Here is a 15,587-nt window from a genome sequence, read left to right on the forward strand (position 1 = left end):
AAAGACGACCAAATGAGATGACGTGAGCAGTAGATGTGAGAAATAAAACCTGAACGATTCAGGGGTTTTAGGAACAGTGTAGACGCTTTATTGTTTTATTTTAGCGTAAACTTCAATTTTGGTCCCAGTCTGAAAGTAGGATCTCAAGTTTCATAGATTTCATAGTTAATCTTTGTATTTTGCTTTGAAAACTGCGTCTGATCACTCCCATTGGTGTTTGGGATTGTTTGTAGAAATAATTTATTGACTTATTTTGGTATAATACTGGTAATAAATATTTTTGAATATTTTAAAAAATAATTTATATCGACGTCAAATCGGTAATAAGAAGTTTTTGAAAAAATTAAATCATTCTAACTTATAATAAGTTTATAAGGACTTTTGTAAATAAAACATAAATTATTTCAAATAAACAATCTCAAACAGCTCCTAATAATATTCATTAGGATTATAAGCATTTTAGTCTTTTTTCTAAGTTTCTTCTAAAAATAAAATACTATCTTTTCTTTGAAGTAAAAGAAATATTATCTTATATATTTTATATATTATATATTATATATATGGTTAAATCAAATAAGAATCACAAAGGGGTTACAAACCCGTGAGCACTAATTTAAAAATAAATTTTTAGATGAATTTTTTTATCAAATGCTAAGATTTAAGATATTGTTTCATATATATTTATTTCATAGTGTGATGGTTTCACATTTATTTGTTTCATATGAATATTTTTATGTGCATTTTTCATTTCACTAAGTGAATCAAAAAAAAAAGTTTTACATGCAATTCTTTTCATAAGGTGAACACAGACATATTTGAAACAATATCTTAAATCATAGCTTTTAGTCAAAAAGAAATAATGTAAAAATATATTTTATACCGATTCTTACAGATTCATAACTTTTTTGTGGTTCTCATTTGATTACCGTCCTATCGTATATTACACACATATATAATAAACATATAAATATGATTGTGTGTGTATATAATTATACATGAAGTGAAGAAACAAATAGACATCACCCTACCCACATGTTGTTGATTGTTATAGATGGGAGATCAAATCAATGACTTGAAAGGTTTCAAGAGTTGTTCATAATCTCGACAATCAAACATAAAGCAAAAGTTATATAGCAACAATTAGACAGGTATCGGTATAGCCTAAAGTAGTCTATCGATTTACCTTATCAAATCTTGAACTCGTTTGAAGTTTTGATGTGTCATGACCTTGTTGGGTTCAATCCTAGTCAACTCAGTAGTAGACGATGTGGTTTTTGAAATTGAGGGTGTAAATTTGGTGGAAAACGTAGATACGTCGAATTCACTTGTAATTGTTTTTCCCCTTTTGCTCATATTTTACTTTTATACATTAATTCCTATCTTATCAATTTTAATGCAAAAACATATTTGTATTTGAAATAAACATTAAACCAAATAAAATTAATCATACTAATATTTTGTATGAATACACTCCTGAAGTTAACACCGTCAGTTTACCATACCAACTCCTAATTTTTTGATGATTCAACAATGAATCAATCATTACAAGCACTAAATCTACAAACTCACCTAAAGTCGTGCAAAACAACTTCAAGTGGAATTAATCGTGTCCATCATCCCCACCTTTTCTTATTTACATTTTTATCAAATAATTGTAAATAACCAATAAAAATATAATTATAACCTTTTAATTGTTATCATAAAATTTTCATCATTAACACCATAAAAATTATTTAACACTAAACCGTTACTTAAATTTAAAGTCCATATAAGTGGTATGCGACCAAAGAGGGGTATAAAATATGAACGTGTGAGTGCAGAAGGGTATTGAATATTATGATTATAATCTTATAAACCAAAATCAGAACTGAAAACAAATGCTATTTTCCATTCAAACCGAATAGTTTTTTTTTTCATGTTTAAAAGGCCACAAGATTGTATTAGTGAGAAGGAAACGAGGTTGAATTTAACTGATTAAATTTATAAGATTCAATAAATGAAGAATGGTATCTTCTTTGTTCGAAGTTATCATACCCTATAACAAAAGTTGAATAAACTTGTATATCTACTCAATTATAAAAAAAAAATTCAAGCACCCGTATCACGTTAGAATTTCGTAAAATCAACCGATAAACAAATGAAAAGCGTCAAACTTGCTAATATGAAAAGAAAAAAAAAACTCCATAGAACTGATATCTAACTAAAGACTCTCTTGCTTTAAATCGAGTTCAAGTTCGTAAGTTTCATCTGTTCGCTATTCATAAACTACTCATCACGTAAAAAGATCAAGAGGAATAGAGAATAAAACGTCATGAAATGCATAATTATGAGTCCAAGTTCTCTGTTACTTCATGACAAATTTTTCCTTATAAATAGAGATCAGAGAGACCAATCCCAAAATGCAAACAAACCCCCCCCCAACCCACCAAGTATTTTTCTTTCTCTCCATTACCTCACTTACACACCCCCAAAACCAACCAAACTTAGTTTGAGTTGAAGATGACTGCAACATCATACATTACAGTAAGAGCAGCAGTAGCAGCAGTACAAGCAGCAGTACTGCTGCTGCTCTTAGCCGAGTCACACGTGACGATGGCAGTTACGTGTGCCCCTACTCAGCTAGCGCCATGTGCAAAGGCCATCTCGTCTTCATCCCCACCGTCAAAGTTGTGTTGCACTAGGATTAAACAACAGAGGCCATGCCTTTGCAAGTACATAAAGAACCCAAGCTTAAGGGGGTATGTTACTTCCCCTAATGCCAAGAAAGTTGCCAAGATTTGCAGGGTCCCTATTCCTAGGTGTTGAATCAATTAACATACACACATGATCATGTGTTAAAAGAGAAGGATAGTGTCCCCTTCCTATATGAAGTTATTACTACAAATAAAGTGATTTCTCTTTTTCATCTCTCCATTGTTGTATCATGACTGTTCAGTCTTCTTTATGAACTTGGTGGTTTCTATTAACTTAATAAAATAATGTTACCATTTTGTCGATTTCAGTCTAGTTGACGAGTGATCTATATCGGAAGAACACGATTTGTGTTGTCCGGTTGTGGTGGATGATCATGGCAATTATTCCTACCAATAAAATGGATTAAAAATAAATGCTTATAAAGAGAAATAATATATAATTAAGGTTAGAATCTCCAAAATAGAGTCACGGTTGGAGTTAGATGTAATTACTTTAATAAATCATCTTAAATGAGTATCAGTTGGAGATGCTATTATGGGCTTCAAGCTAAGAGGTCATTTAGTTAAATCATCTTAAATGAGTTTTCTTAAGAGCCATGTTATTATGAACCATAAGAATGATGAGACACAAGCTCCAATCCTACCCAACAATATGTTAAACTCTTGGGGTTACCAGTTTGCCAGATGAAAAAGAAACTCCAGTTTCAGAGGAAGTATAATTCCATGTATCAGTTAATATTTAGCAAACATGAAGTTAGGATTAAAGGGTCGTTTACTAATCACTTATAGCAGGACGCTGATCTGGCCAAAGATGATGCTGTTTACCAACAATCTTATCATGTCATTTTGCTAACCTGTTTGTATTACGATTATTTTGATGATCGAGAATCTTAACCAGAAAGAAGAAGAATTATATAAATCTAAACGAACAGTTTATTTAGAACTAAAAGAGATGCATTTTCCGGACCATAAATAATGGAAGGAAGAAGAAGAACAGTAAAGATTCATCATGTACATTCAAAAGAAAGTAATTAAGAATGAATGCATTCTTACTTGCAAATAAAGAATAACTTTGTGCCTTTGGCTCTCACAAATTAAGGAGGTTAGAGATCGGGTTCCATCCCATGATCCAAGGTCTGTTATCAGATGGAAGCACAAAGTTGAGCTCAAACATTTCTTTAGACAAGTTCCCACCTTCACGAAAACCGACCAGCTTTGCAACAATCTCAGCACTTTCTTGTACATGGGCAGAGTCTTGAGGATTGGTCCACAGTTTGCTTATGAATTGAATCCTTCTTTGCTTTCCCTCCAATGGAACATCCCATTTCATGTACAACAATTCTCGCTCCTCGGTTGTTAAACGTGTTGTTAACCGCTTTGCTAGGAACTCACGTTCGCGCTTCAGTGATTTAAGACTGCAAAACAGATAATGAAGTAGGCTTAATAATGCTACCATCACACATTATCAACTCGATTGTTGAATTCCCATATCAGTTAGACACAGGCCTGATATATAAGTAAAAGAAAACTAAAAAAGGGGTTTACATATCCTAATATATGGTATCAAAGTCTAGGTTTACCACATCTCGGGTGCGTTTGGTACACATACGGGAATTATGCAACATTTTTGGGTTTTAATTCTTTTTTGAAATAATATATTTATACAAGGCAAATACTCGCTCAAAAATACAGGCATTTGTGGGTTCAATGCGAAAATTGTTATGAGTTAAACTTGGAGATGGAAGTCTTCTTTCGTTTCTCGACAGTGAAGTGAAAGTTGGGAGATAGCCGAGACGTACTAAGTCGACATAGCTCCATACTCCACACCAAGGTTAGACTTTACAGGTAACCCGGATACCCCTGAGCCAAGGTTATATCATGTTCCACCGGTCTAAGTCCACCAAATCTGGGGCAGCAAGACTTTGTTCCATCCGTCCAAACGTACCATATGGCTCGTTTAATATTCCAAATTACAATAAAAGGATTTGGAGAAGATCCTGAAAATAAGAAGTAATTAGGGGAGAAGAAAACCTTGATGATATGGAGATTGTGGGCTCTTCTGCACCACGGGATGGGGTTGCATTGCCATGTTCAGCTAAATGTTGTTGTAGCCAATTGAGTCGTCTAAGCTCAACTTCCATGTATATTTCATCAGCAGGGTCTCCTTTAAACAACATATAGAACTGGGTTCTATGGATAATCGACACAAAACAAACATCCCATAACTCTATTATCTTCTGCCTTTGCTCCCTAAATGTTACATGCCATGGAACTGGGGACTCCTCTGCTATATCTGCTGTGTTCTCATCATTCTCCAGATCATATCCAGCTGCTTCATTAGCTTCTAGCTCAAGCACCTGTGTACAAGAATATACATAATTTGATGATCAAAATTATGCTAATTAAAGTTGGATCAAGTCCTGGACAATATTATTTAACACATAGTTTTGTTGACTTTCTAAAACCGATTAAATTTAATTCTTTTGACCTATAAAACCGGTTAATGTGGTAACATCACGGAAAAGTCTGAAGAGAGTCAACAACGGGATTTCATGCTTTGAGAATTAATCGGTTTTAGAAAGTCCAGCAATTTATTTGTTCAAATAAATTGTCTAGAAACCGCTATAATCGGAAAGTCCGTCGGGTGTTTCTGAACTTCTCTAGAATAGATACGAACAAAACATACGAGAATCACAGCATATTACCTGACAAACAAGTAGCTGCTTTTGGTATTGCAGCTTGGCTACACGTTCTTTTAACTCTGTTACATATGTTCTAATGCTTCTTACATTCTCTTCTGCTGCATTTTGAAACATTTTCTGCATCTTCCTCATGTTAACAGAACTTGAACGTCGATGTGGAGTACCTTCCTTTGATGACACATCTCCACCTTCCTCACCCTTTAAAGGAGTTTCTTTCTGTGTGTTACTAGGGACAGTTTCATCATTTTCAGGGACTCTATTTTCAGTTTCTGTATCACATACTTGCCGAGTAGATGACAAAGGCGAGCATGGAGATCTTATAAAGTTTGGCTTGTTGATAGCATTGCTTGAAGTCAAAGGAGACTTTTTCTTCTTCGAGTTTTTGGCCTTCACTGGTGCTTCATCTTGTTGATCATTGTTACTTGGAAGTGACATTATCAATTTGTCAATCGACTTTTGAACATTTTCCAGCTGTTCTTCAAGGTTCGCAATGTTGCTTCCTTGAGAATGAAGTCTGGTTATTTCTTCTTTGAGGTTAGCACTAACGCTTTTGTTAACAGGGACCATATTTTCAACATCAACGTCTTTTGGTGTTGGCCGGACTGAACACATGTCCCGTATCTCCGCCTGCAATTTAGCGATGGTTTCTGCAGCATCTTGGTTACCTTGTCTATGACAAGCTACCTCCTTTTGGAGCACTTCTAGTGCTCGATTTGCTTCTTCACCAAGTTGCTCCTGGAGGTGTTCGAGTTTCCTAATTTCGTGCATGAGTGTGAATGGAGCAGTTGAAGATTGCCGCATACTCTGCCTAACCGTTGTGTTTCTTGTTCTTTCAAAACGGGTTGGTTCCTTGCCTTCAAGGACTGATGGTAATGTCCCGGAGAATGAGAGACATTTCTTTGCCAATGGAACTAGAGATTCTTGTGGCTTTAATATCTGTGATGATTAAAATAGGTCGATTAGAAATGACCTCGAACTACATAATCAAGGGCATACTAAATGTAAATTCAACGTACTTTGATCTAATTTTTATTTTATATACCGTACAAAAAAAAGAATACCAGGTTTTGGAAGTACGTTGCATTTTCATGTATTCACATATGGAAACTAGGTAACAAAATGTTTTAAGTCACGTCTACAGAGTTGAGGAAATAGATTTATATTTCATTGATTTAAAATGGTTATATTACAGTGGCCTTATTAATAAATGGAAGGTACTACTAAACTAGATCTTGACCATACATCTATTAGAGATCTCAACCGGACATGTAGCCTCTAAATTTGTTATAACAGAATGGTTGATGTCATGGTTTAACAACATATGAGGTACCAAATAAAGGTTTTCAAGTACGTTACATAAAATAAGAAATGGAATAAAGCATGTTGTTTTTTCATGCAATTTGCTGTAATCAAATGACAAAAAGGAGACCTTTGGTTCTTCTTGAAGTTTACGACGTAACTCATCGACCTCTGACTGTGCAAGATCTCTCTGTCTCCTCAATTCCTCGATTTCCATTTCCATCTAAAGGATGTTAAAACAAAATGAATATTTGAAGATCAATCCAGTTACATAAGCAAAGTCTTAGTTTAATTTAACGGATGGTATTTCTATTTCATATATACCTGACGAATTTTAGAATCTTTTTCATTTGATGGATCGGGAGTCCGCAACTCAGCTTCCAGCCTGGAAACTTCCTTCTGCAAATGCTTAACCAATTGTTTGTCTGAAACAACCTGATCAAAGTTTTCAACCATAAGCCAACAGCTTAAGCATGTGCCATTGAAAACATAAGTTACAAGCATATAAAAACAAGGAGGTAATGAATTTGGATGAATTAAGAGGTGTACCATGTTAACTTGGGCATTATTTGTTACTTCCTTTGCTCGGGTAGCAAAGAAAAGAGTATTCCTGGATTGTTCGACATGGCTAGAAGCTGGGCTCAAAGTGCATATGATGGCAGTACGGGCATTACCACCTAGCGAGTGTTGTAGTATCCGAGTGAGCTTAGAGTCCCTGTATGGTATATGACCACTTCGCTTTCCAACACTGCAAGAAATAAGAGTTAAGTCACATGTGATCAAACTAATGAGACCTAATGCATACAAGCGTTAAGTCACGTGCGACCAAAATAATGCATAAATTGATATATCCATTATTTTAAGACCTAATGCACATTGAAGTGGTTCATCATTAGAATTGAATGCATTTGCAGCAACAACTATAACAAAATCGGGTCAATATAACCAAAAATGTCTAAGCTCCTAATAGACTACTTCACAAAAAACGACCATTCAATTGTGTGTTCTATATAAATTTATAAGCTGCTTTTGGGTTCCTTAACAAGTGTTTTAGAGTGGTCTTCTAAAATTAAACATCCTGTTGATTTTTTATTTTAAAATTTAACGTATTGCAATGCTTTTTCTACAAGACGTGTAATTGTTTGGTCCTATAAACTTAAGTCTTATAATTGTGATATCCTATAATTGTGATGTCCTATAAACCCGATTTTGTTATTGTGAAGCTTCAAGCGTTAAGTCACGTGTGACCAAAAACATGTATAGATTGATACATCCATTATTTGAGACATAATTCGCATTGAAGTGGTTCATCGTTAGAATTGAATGTCTAGGGTTCTAATAGACTACTTTATAGAAAATGACCATTCAATTGTGTGTCCTATAATAAAGCGTTGCAAATGAGTTGATAGGACGCTTTTAGGTGTCTTAACAAGTTTTTTAAGAGCGGTCTTTTAAAATCAAACATCCTGTTGATTTTTTATTTCAAAATTAAACTTATAACTCTTTTTCTACAAGACGCATAATTGTTTGGTCCTATAAACTTAAGTCCTATAATTGTGGTGCCCTATAAACCAGATTAAGCTTCAACGAGAAAGAGTCTATACTGCTATAGGAATTGGACAAACGACAAACTAAAAAATGATAAGAGATGACATTTCAAATTTCAATAATCAAACTAACTCTACGGTTGACTGACCTCAGCTTCCTAATCACAGTTGTTAGAGTCATATAAGACGCATAATTGTTTGGTCCTATAAACTTAAGTCCTATAAACCCGATTAAGCTTCAACGAGAAAGAATCTATACTGCTATAGGAATTGGACAAACGACAAACTAAATGATAAGAGATGACATTTCAAATTTCAATAATCAAACTAACCCTACGGATGACTGACCTCAGCTTCCTAATCACAGTTGTTAGAGTCATCAAGCTAAGGTTGATATGGCAGCCTTCCCTGAGCCTGGCACCATCAGCATTTGTCTGTGATGCTCTCTCACTTCCAGCTAAATCTACAAAGTTCTGCACAAAATTGCAGTTGCTAATTAGAGTTTTGGTCTATCTTGTTTTTAATTGTTGATTAATAAATATGCTCAAAAGCTAGTGTCAAAATGTACCAGGCTTGAGACAAAGGACCTCACGCAGTCTGAAGTCTCCCGGAGTGTACTTTCAATTGTCTGCATCATTAGATAAAGTGTTTCTAATGAATCCTCATGCTTTCATCATACATATGCATAAGAAATGCAGCAAATAACAATCGGTTTTGATAAATTCATTTACTTACCAGTCTTATTATCTGGTGTGATCTGGAACTAGTATCATTCAGAGCAGTTTCACCAACTTGTCTTTGAGCTGCATAGCATACAAAAGAAAATAAACCGTAAGCACAACTTACTAAAAAATCCTGAAATTTTCGGTTTTGTGGGGCTACAGCTTCAAATGCTTACCTTCACAAATGCTGATTAAATTTCTTAAATGTTGATCATCAGTTGCTGTTTCCTCCACTAACTTCTCAACTACTGTTCCTTTCTACATTTGGAAATGGGTTAGCAACTTAGGTAAAGACAGGAGCAAAACTGAGTTTACATGGATGAAAGATGTTATTTTATATACTACCTCTGGATCATCTAAAAGCTTGAGACTGCGTCCAGATTCCGAATTCAGCAAGTCCCTTACATTTTCATTGTAGATCTCTAAGCCTGATATTTTTATTCTGAAGTCCCTTTCTGGAGTCTGTGATAATGTCAAATAAGTAAAGAACACACCAATACTGCTCAATATACAAAGCAAGACCTTTATGTTAAAGTACTTGCACTGGGCAATACAGCTTGGACATGAGAGAAAGATAGCTATTAAGATATCTGTCTCTTATTATAACTTACATGCATTATGTGCTGGTAAATATCATTGACAGCTTTTTCTGTGATTCCTCGCATGGTATAGGTCTTCCCACTACTTGTTTGACCATATGCAAATATGGTTGCTACAGAACAAGGAGATGAAATACATAAAACAGATATAAGTGAAAACAAAAGTTCACCATTAATAAATATAGTAGGTACCATTGATGCCCATTAGAGCAGATAAAGCAACGGTCTTCACTCCTTTCTCATAGACAGTTTCTGTTATTGTTGCAGGGCCAAAGACTTTATCTGCAAGAACAGGAATGTTTTCATTTGCTTACAAATAAAATAAAATCAAACCTGATGATTAATAATAAGTTCATAAATCAGCATCTGATGCATACCAAATGTAAAGGAAGCTGGTTGAGCTACACGCTCTTGAGGGAGTGGTTTATATACAATTGAATGATCATCAATGCATTCCCAGGATACAGTGTCTTTGGCCAATTGTTCCCTTTTGTTTAAAGGTCTCACCCTTACTGTTACAACGATTTTCTCTTCCCGGACTCTTGACCCTCCAGGTGTTGAAATTGGTGTTCTTTCAATTTTTGAAGCCGGTGTACCAGGAATACTCCTTACTGTCATCTTGATTATATCACTTTTAGGCAAAAGATGATCTTGCCCTTCCTGGTTTGCTCTTGTCCTATCCAATTGCTTATACTGTTGATAAATCAGTGATTAGTGCGTAATTAATTGCAAATAAAACTCGTAAAGACAAAGAACACACTAAAATTCGGGAATTAATATAATGCCAAAAGAACAATTCTAAGACTGCAGAAAACATGATTTAAGGTAGTAATATTGGGTTATGTATAATGTCACTTCCATGTATAGCTTTGCATAAATTGAGGTAAAAAATTTAGCTCACAGGTCAACAATATATTGATTACAGCATGTTTTCTTAATTGGTCAAGTCCACAACCGAAATTCTCATTTCAGATAAACTATTTTGCTGTTTATCAGCTCAGCTAGAAGAGATCATTAAAGACCAGTTCAAATCAACGAAATGAACTATAAAGCTCAATACACTTGTTAACTATATTATTGGGCAAATATAATGCCAAAAAACATTCCAAAAGTGTAAATTTTGCTTGTAATATGCATTCAAACTGGGCTAAAGAAAAGTTCATTTGAGATGATAAATCACTTCCCACAGCAAAGGAAAGGTTTACATATATATGAAATTTACAGAATATTCTGATTATCACTTCCAATTGTTTTCGAAGAGAATAGTATCACCTCAAGTATTTATTAAGCCAATGTACACTTGCAGCCAAACCAGTCCACAAATCGTGAAGTAAAATGGATCACAGATATTCAATTTTTCACTACGCAAATTCTCATTTCAATCAATCTGTCATTTCCCTTATGCATTTAGTGTCGATCTCAGTTCATCACCAAAAAAAAAAAAAAAACAAATTGCATTACTAGCATAAACCTTAGAAAATCCTGGTAAAACAGTTACTAATAGCAAAAAAGAACCTCAAACTAGCACATCTACAAATAAAAAACGAAGACAGATTGTTTTCTAAATTTTCAAATCATCACTATCGGATTTCCACAAATTTCAACTGACTTTTCGTATTTCTACGCCGACTGAGCAAAAAATCACAGATCTTCTCTATGAAATTCATCTATCTATATATGGAATAGAATCCAATATAGTTCATCAAGTTTATAATCAACAAAATCGACCTGAAACCTAGAAGGAAAGTTAACATAAATACTATAAACAGGAGAAAACTACTTCAAATTGAACATCAAGAAAGGAAATGATTTACTCACCAAAAACCTAAAATCAGATCGTCAACTTCAGAGATCAAACAGAGAGAGAGAGAGAGAGAGAGAGAATTTCGAATTTGTGCGTACGGTGGTGTGTGAGTTGGGAGGTGAAGAAAGAAGGGTTTTGAAATTACAAGTCTAACGGCTAGTCTGGAATTTATGGTACATGTTTAGGCAACGACGTCGTTTAGCCAAGATAGACTAACGGGTCTGTTCCTATTAAATTTTGGGTATATATTTTTTAACTGAAATATTAAATTCCGACAAGATGACCAACGATTGGGGCTTTACGCTTCCATTTTTCAAGTAAAAGCAGCATCCTATGTTATAAATTGCTCTTTCCAGATCAATATCAACAAATTCACCACACTTCATGCTTCAACAGTTCAACCACTTCTTGCATCATGATCTAACTCTAACATGTCATCCTACATCTGTCAAATGCATCTCTGGAAATAGCATTTTTATTTTATTTTTTATCTATATATATATATATATATATATTCATTCTGCTCTAAAATTAATATTTATATTACTATTTTAATTTATTCCAAAATAATTAAACAATTTTAAAAAATAATGACTACTAACTAGAGTAAAATTGTCATTTTTTAATTAAAAAATATAATTTATAACCTATCTTTTTTATTATATATTTATTTTAGGATGAAAACAGTATTAATTGAAGTTGAAAATATATGAAATCATAGTATAACAGAGTTTTAGATAGAGAATTTTTAAAAGTTAATATAATCTTTTAAAAAAAATAATTAAAAACTTTAATCTTTTAAAGAAATTTTATTTAATTTTTATGATTTTTTTAATTTAGAAAAATTCAATTAATATTAAATTATGAAGATATTCTATCATTTTATTTATCCCAATATATTAAATATATTTAATAAAATATTTCCTGTTTTGAGATAATGCGTATGACACCTAAATTCTTTATACAAAAGAAGAAAGACGTTCAATGTGAATACAAGTTGTTTCATTTTGGTAGTAAAGAAAATACACAAAGTTATATAATAACCCAAGCATCAATATTTATATTTTAAACGATTAAGAGGTAGTTTACTAAACACTTATCTGGTAAGTATTTATTACTAGAATTTTAATATTATCATTTATTTATCACGTAAGATTTTAGTAAACAAAAAACGACATCATATACAAAAATTTATCCACTAACCGTTGTAAGAGTCGTTGCCCCATTTATCGTGTAAGACTATTGATTCTTGTCTCGCTTTTACCGATTAAGATTCTTAGTCTTTGTCATATTCATCCGGTAAGATAATGTGACTTGGTAAGTGTTTACCCGAGTAAATGTTTGGTAAAACGGCCCCTAAGTCTTTAATTTTTTTAAATGAATAAATCATTGAACTACTCCATTTTGAATGATTAAATCATTTAACATTTTTTTTAGTAAATAAGCAATCGAACTCTAAAAATTGGTTGCTTATATCATTTTGACTCAAAAAGACTACATGTTATCAGCTAAGATGTTTTAAAGTAAAAAACAGTTTTACTGTTTTCAAATTCTACGTCATTCATGCACAACATTATCGCTCCTCCTCTTTGTCCTATCGCCGTTCGCTCTTTATCACTGCCATTAGCCCCTGTCATCAATCTCACTCTTTTTGATCGATTTTTTTGTTTTTCGATTTTTCCATCTCTTTTACCTGTTTATACGTGCTCCATTAAGTTATAGAAAGAATCGAAAGACAAAAAATAGATCAAAAAGAGGGAAAACGATGGCAGGGACCAACAACAATGATGGACGTGTATTATAGAATAGGGTGGCAAGGGAGAGCGATGCCATTAGGTGTGATGGGTTTGAATGATGTAGCATTTGAAAACAGTAAAACTGATTTAGGTTTTTTCTTGTTTTAAAACATTCATGGCTAGTTACATGTAGATTTTTTTGGGTTAAAATGACTTAAAGTAACCAATTTTTAAAATTTCAATGGTTTATTTACTCAAAAAAAATAATATATAAAAAATTAATCATTCAAAATGTGAAAGTCAATGTTTTATTTATTTTTAAAAAAATAGTTTAATCACTTAATTGGGATTTTCTTTGATTTTTTTAAAAAAATAGATGTCTTCAACTACTGAAAGAAAACCTATCGACCAACAATGAACTTTCATATGTAATCGTTTTTGGTAGGTTATCTACATTTGGAAAATTTTACCTTATTTTTCCTACTTTTTCATCATAGAGAAGATTTTGAGAAATATGTTAGACCATCTCCAACTCAATAACTAAAAAAAGAACATTAAAAATGATGGATTCATTGAACACTAAAAAAATTAACTTCAAACTCACACGAAAAAAAAAAAAACACTAGAACATCTTTAATATTATAATAATAGTAAAATAATATATGTGTTTATATATATATATATATATATATATATATATAATTATAAAATCTCATTGGAATATTAATATAAAAAAACAGAGGCCTACTTTATTGACCTCCAAATATGGAGGCCTATTTATTGGTCTCTATTTTTTTTAGTGTTTTAGTATTGAGTTGGAGATGAAAACATCTTCACTTTACTGTTTTTAGTATTTGTTTGGAGATGCTCTTAAAACAAAAATCCTCAAACGCACCATTTTAAAGAATTTGTAGGAGATTCTCTCTATAATTTCTTTAAAATAGAGAAGCAGAAGTCAAATTTTTTAAAAAGAATTACATGTAACTCTAACAATGGAAGTCTCAACATTCATCGTATTATTAAATATTCTATAAATTTATCTCTTTGTATCAAATAATAATAATTCAATTTTACTGGTGGAAATAAACAAAGAAATTTAATTATCTTTCTATACAACAAATTTTAGACAATTCTCTAAACTTGGAGATTTCTCTAGTTTTCTCTATTTTAGATAATCTTTTGAAGGTGATCTTTGGTAGAATCAATTTTGTAATTGTAAACCATGAATTACCTAACACACACGCACACACGTACACACACATATAGATATATAGAGAAAGAGAGAGAGGTTCAATTGCAAATCTGTTTTCAACTGTGAACTGAGAGACAAAGGAGAGCKCGACACGTGTCACCAATGTTCACATTCAATATGAGTAACGAAGGGCATTCAGTATATATAACGAAGGTAAAGTTCATGAACTCTTCATGATGAGTGATACGACATTCATCATGAATGATACATTATTCACGATGAATAACTCATGAAGGCAAGAGATATCGGTTTTCAATTGAACCCGCCCTTATATATATACTACCTTATAATGCATTTAAAAAAAACTCTTAAACACAAGTCATGAAGTATGAGGTACAACCATTTTATGCAAGAAAATTAAAAACTAAGAATACATATTTTGATGCATTAGGTACAAGTTTTTAAGGCTTCACCGCCACCACCAAGAAAGAGGAGTGCTCAGACTTCTCTTTCTTCCTGCCTACTGTCTTCCGATCCAGTTTCACCATTCGGCATCCTCAATTCAAAATTCAAATGATATGCTCCCAATCTCTTTACTCTTCATGCCTTCTCTCCCCTGATCAAATTGGTATGCTTCCTCTCAATGAAATCGGTATGTTGTGATTGATCACCTTCCCATCTTCCATGGTTGTTTTAGGGTTTGCTTAGTGTTTGAATAGGAATCGACCAAGAGTGCTTACCTCTCATCTATTCAACCTCGCTTTTTCTACTTGACGAGGTAAACAACAATGGTATGCTTTACTCCATTTTCTCCAAATACCCTACATCCTTTGCGAGGTAAGCTTTTCTTTCTTTATTTTGATTTTGATTTTGTATCTGGAGGTAGTTTCTTTGTTTTACGTTTTATAATTTGTGTCTATTATGGACTTGAAAAGGGAACTTCAAAATCATAAGGGGATTTTAAAAAATTTACATTATTTAGAGCGTCACCAAACCATATCATCAAAAAAAAAAAAAAACACACATGAAATATGGTGAGCCCATCAACACTAAAAAAAAAAAACACAACTCCAATCATATTCTAAAAAACACTAAATTTGTGGACCCCACGTTAAAATAACATTTTATTTACTAATTTTAATAACAATAATTAACTTTAATGAAGATATGTTAAAATAAACTTATTTAATGAAGATATGTTAAAATAAAAACAACAAACTTTAATTAATAAATTTTACATTAAAAAATTACATTAATTCAAATAGCACAAATTAAAAAAAACGCACATAAATA

The 15,587-nt window shown here is 32.7% G+C and overlaps 2 protein-coding genes across 2 annotated transcripts; one reads left to right on the forward strand and one right to left on the reverse strand.

Annotated features, from left to right (window-relative positions):
* The first annotated feature begins 2,467 nt into the window (after window positions 1-2,467).
* Window positions 2,468-2,968, forward strand: LOC112525989 (non-specific lipid-transfer protein 2). Its single transcript, XM_025136330.1, has one exon. The coding sequence runs from the start codon at window positions 2,500-2,502 to the stop codon at window positions 2,803-2,805; it is 306 nt and encodes a 101-aa protein (XP_024992098.1). The 5' UTR covers window positions 2,468-2,499; the 3' UTR covers window positions 2,806-2,968.
* Window positions 2,969-3,647: 679 nt separating this feature from the next.
* LOC112525294 (kinesin-like protein NACK1) lies at window positions 3,648-10,180 on the reverse strand. Its single transcript, XM_025135366.1, has 14 exons — window positions 9,940-10,180; window positions 9,755-9,844; window positions 9,575-9,675; window positions 9,309-9,425; window positions 9,140-9,221; window positions 8,977-9,044; window positions 8,810-8,869; window positions 8,590-8,714; window positions 7,244-7,442; window positions 7,019-7,129; window positions 6,825-6,917; window positions 5,399-6,331; window positions 4,725-5,050; window positions 3,648-4,108 (listed from the first exon to the last, which is right to left on the reverse strand). The coding sequence occupies exons 1-14, from the start codon at window positions 10,178-10,180 to the stop codon at window positions 3,781-3,783; spliced, it is 2,874 nt and encodes a 957-aa protein (XP_024991134.1). The 3' UTR covers window positions 3,648-3,780.
* Window positions 10,181-15,587: the final 5,407 nt, after the last annotated feature.

Source organism: Cynara cardunculus (assembly GCF_001531365.2).
Source record: "Cynara cardunculus var. scolymus isolate 2C chromosome LG 13, CcrdV1, whole genome shotgun sequence".
Taxonomy (NCBI): Eukaryota; Viridiplantae; Streptophyta; class Magnoliopsida; order Asterales; family Asteraceae; genus Cynara; species Cynara cardunculus.

Excerpts from the sequence above, each read along its gene's own strand:
- LOC112525294 (XM_025135366.1), bottom strand. The coding sequence starts at position 10,180 with ATGACAGTAAGGAGTATTCCTGGTACACCGGCTTCAAAAATTGAAAGA. Across the intron at positions 8,715-8,809 it reads GGTCCTTTGTCTCAAGCCTG|AACTTTGTAGATTTAGCTGG; the intron begins GTACATTTTGAC and ends AATTTTGTGCAG. Across the intron at positions 6,332-6,824 it reads AACTTCAAGAAGAACCAAAG|ATATTAAAGCCACAAGAATC; the intron begins GTCTCCTTTTTG and ends TAATCATCACAG.
- LOC112525989 (XM_025136330.1), top strand. The coding sequence starts at position 2,500 with ATGACTGCAACATCATACATTACAGTAAGAGCAGCAGTAGCAGCAGTA.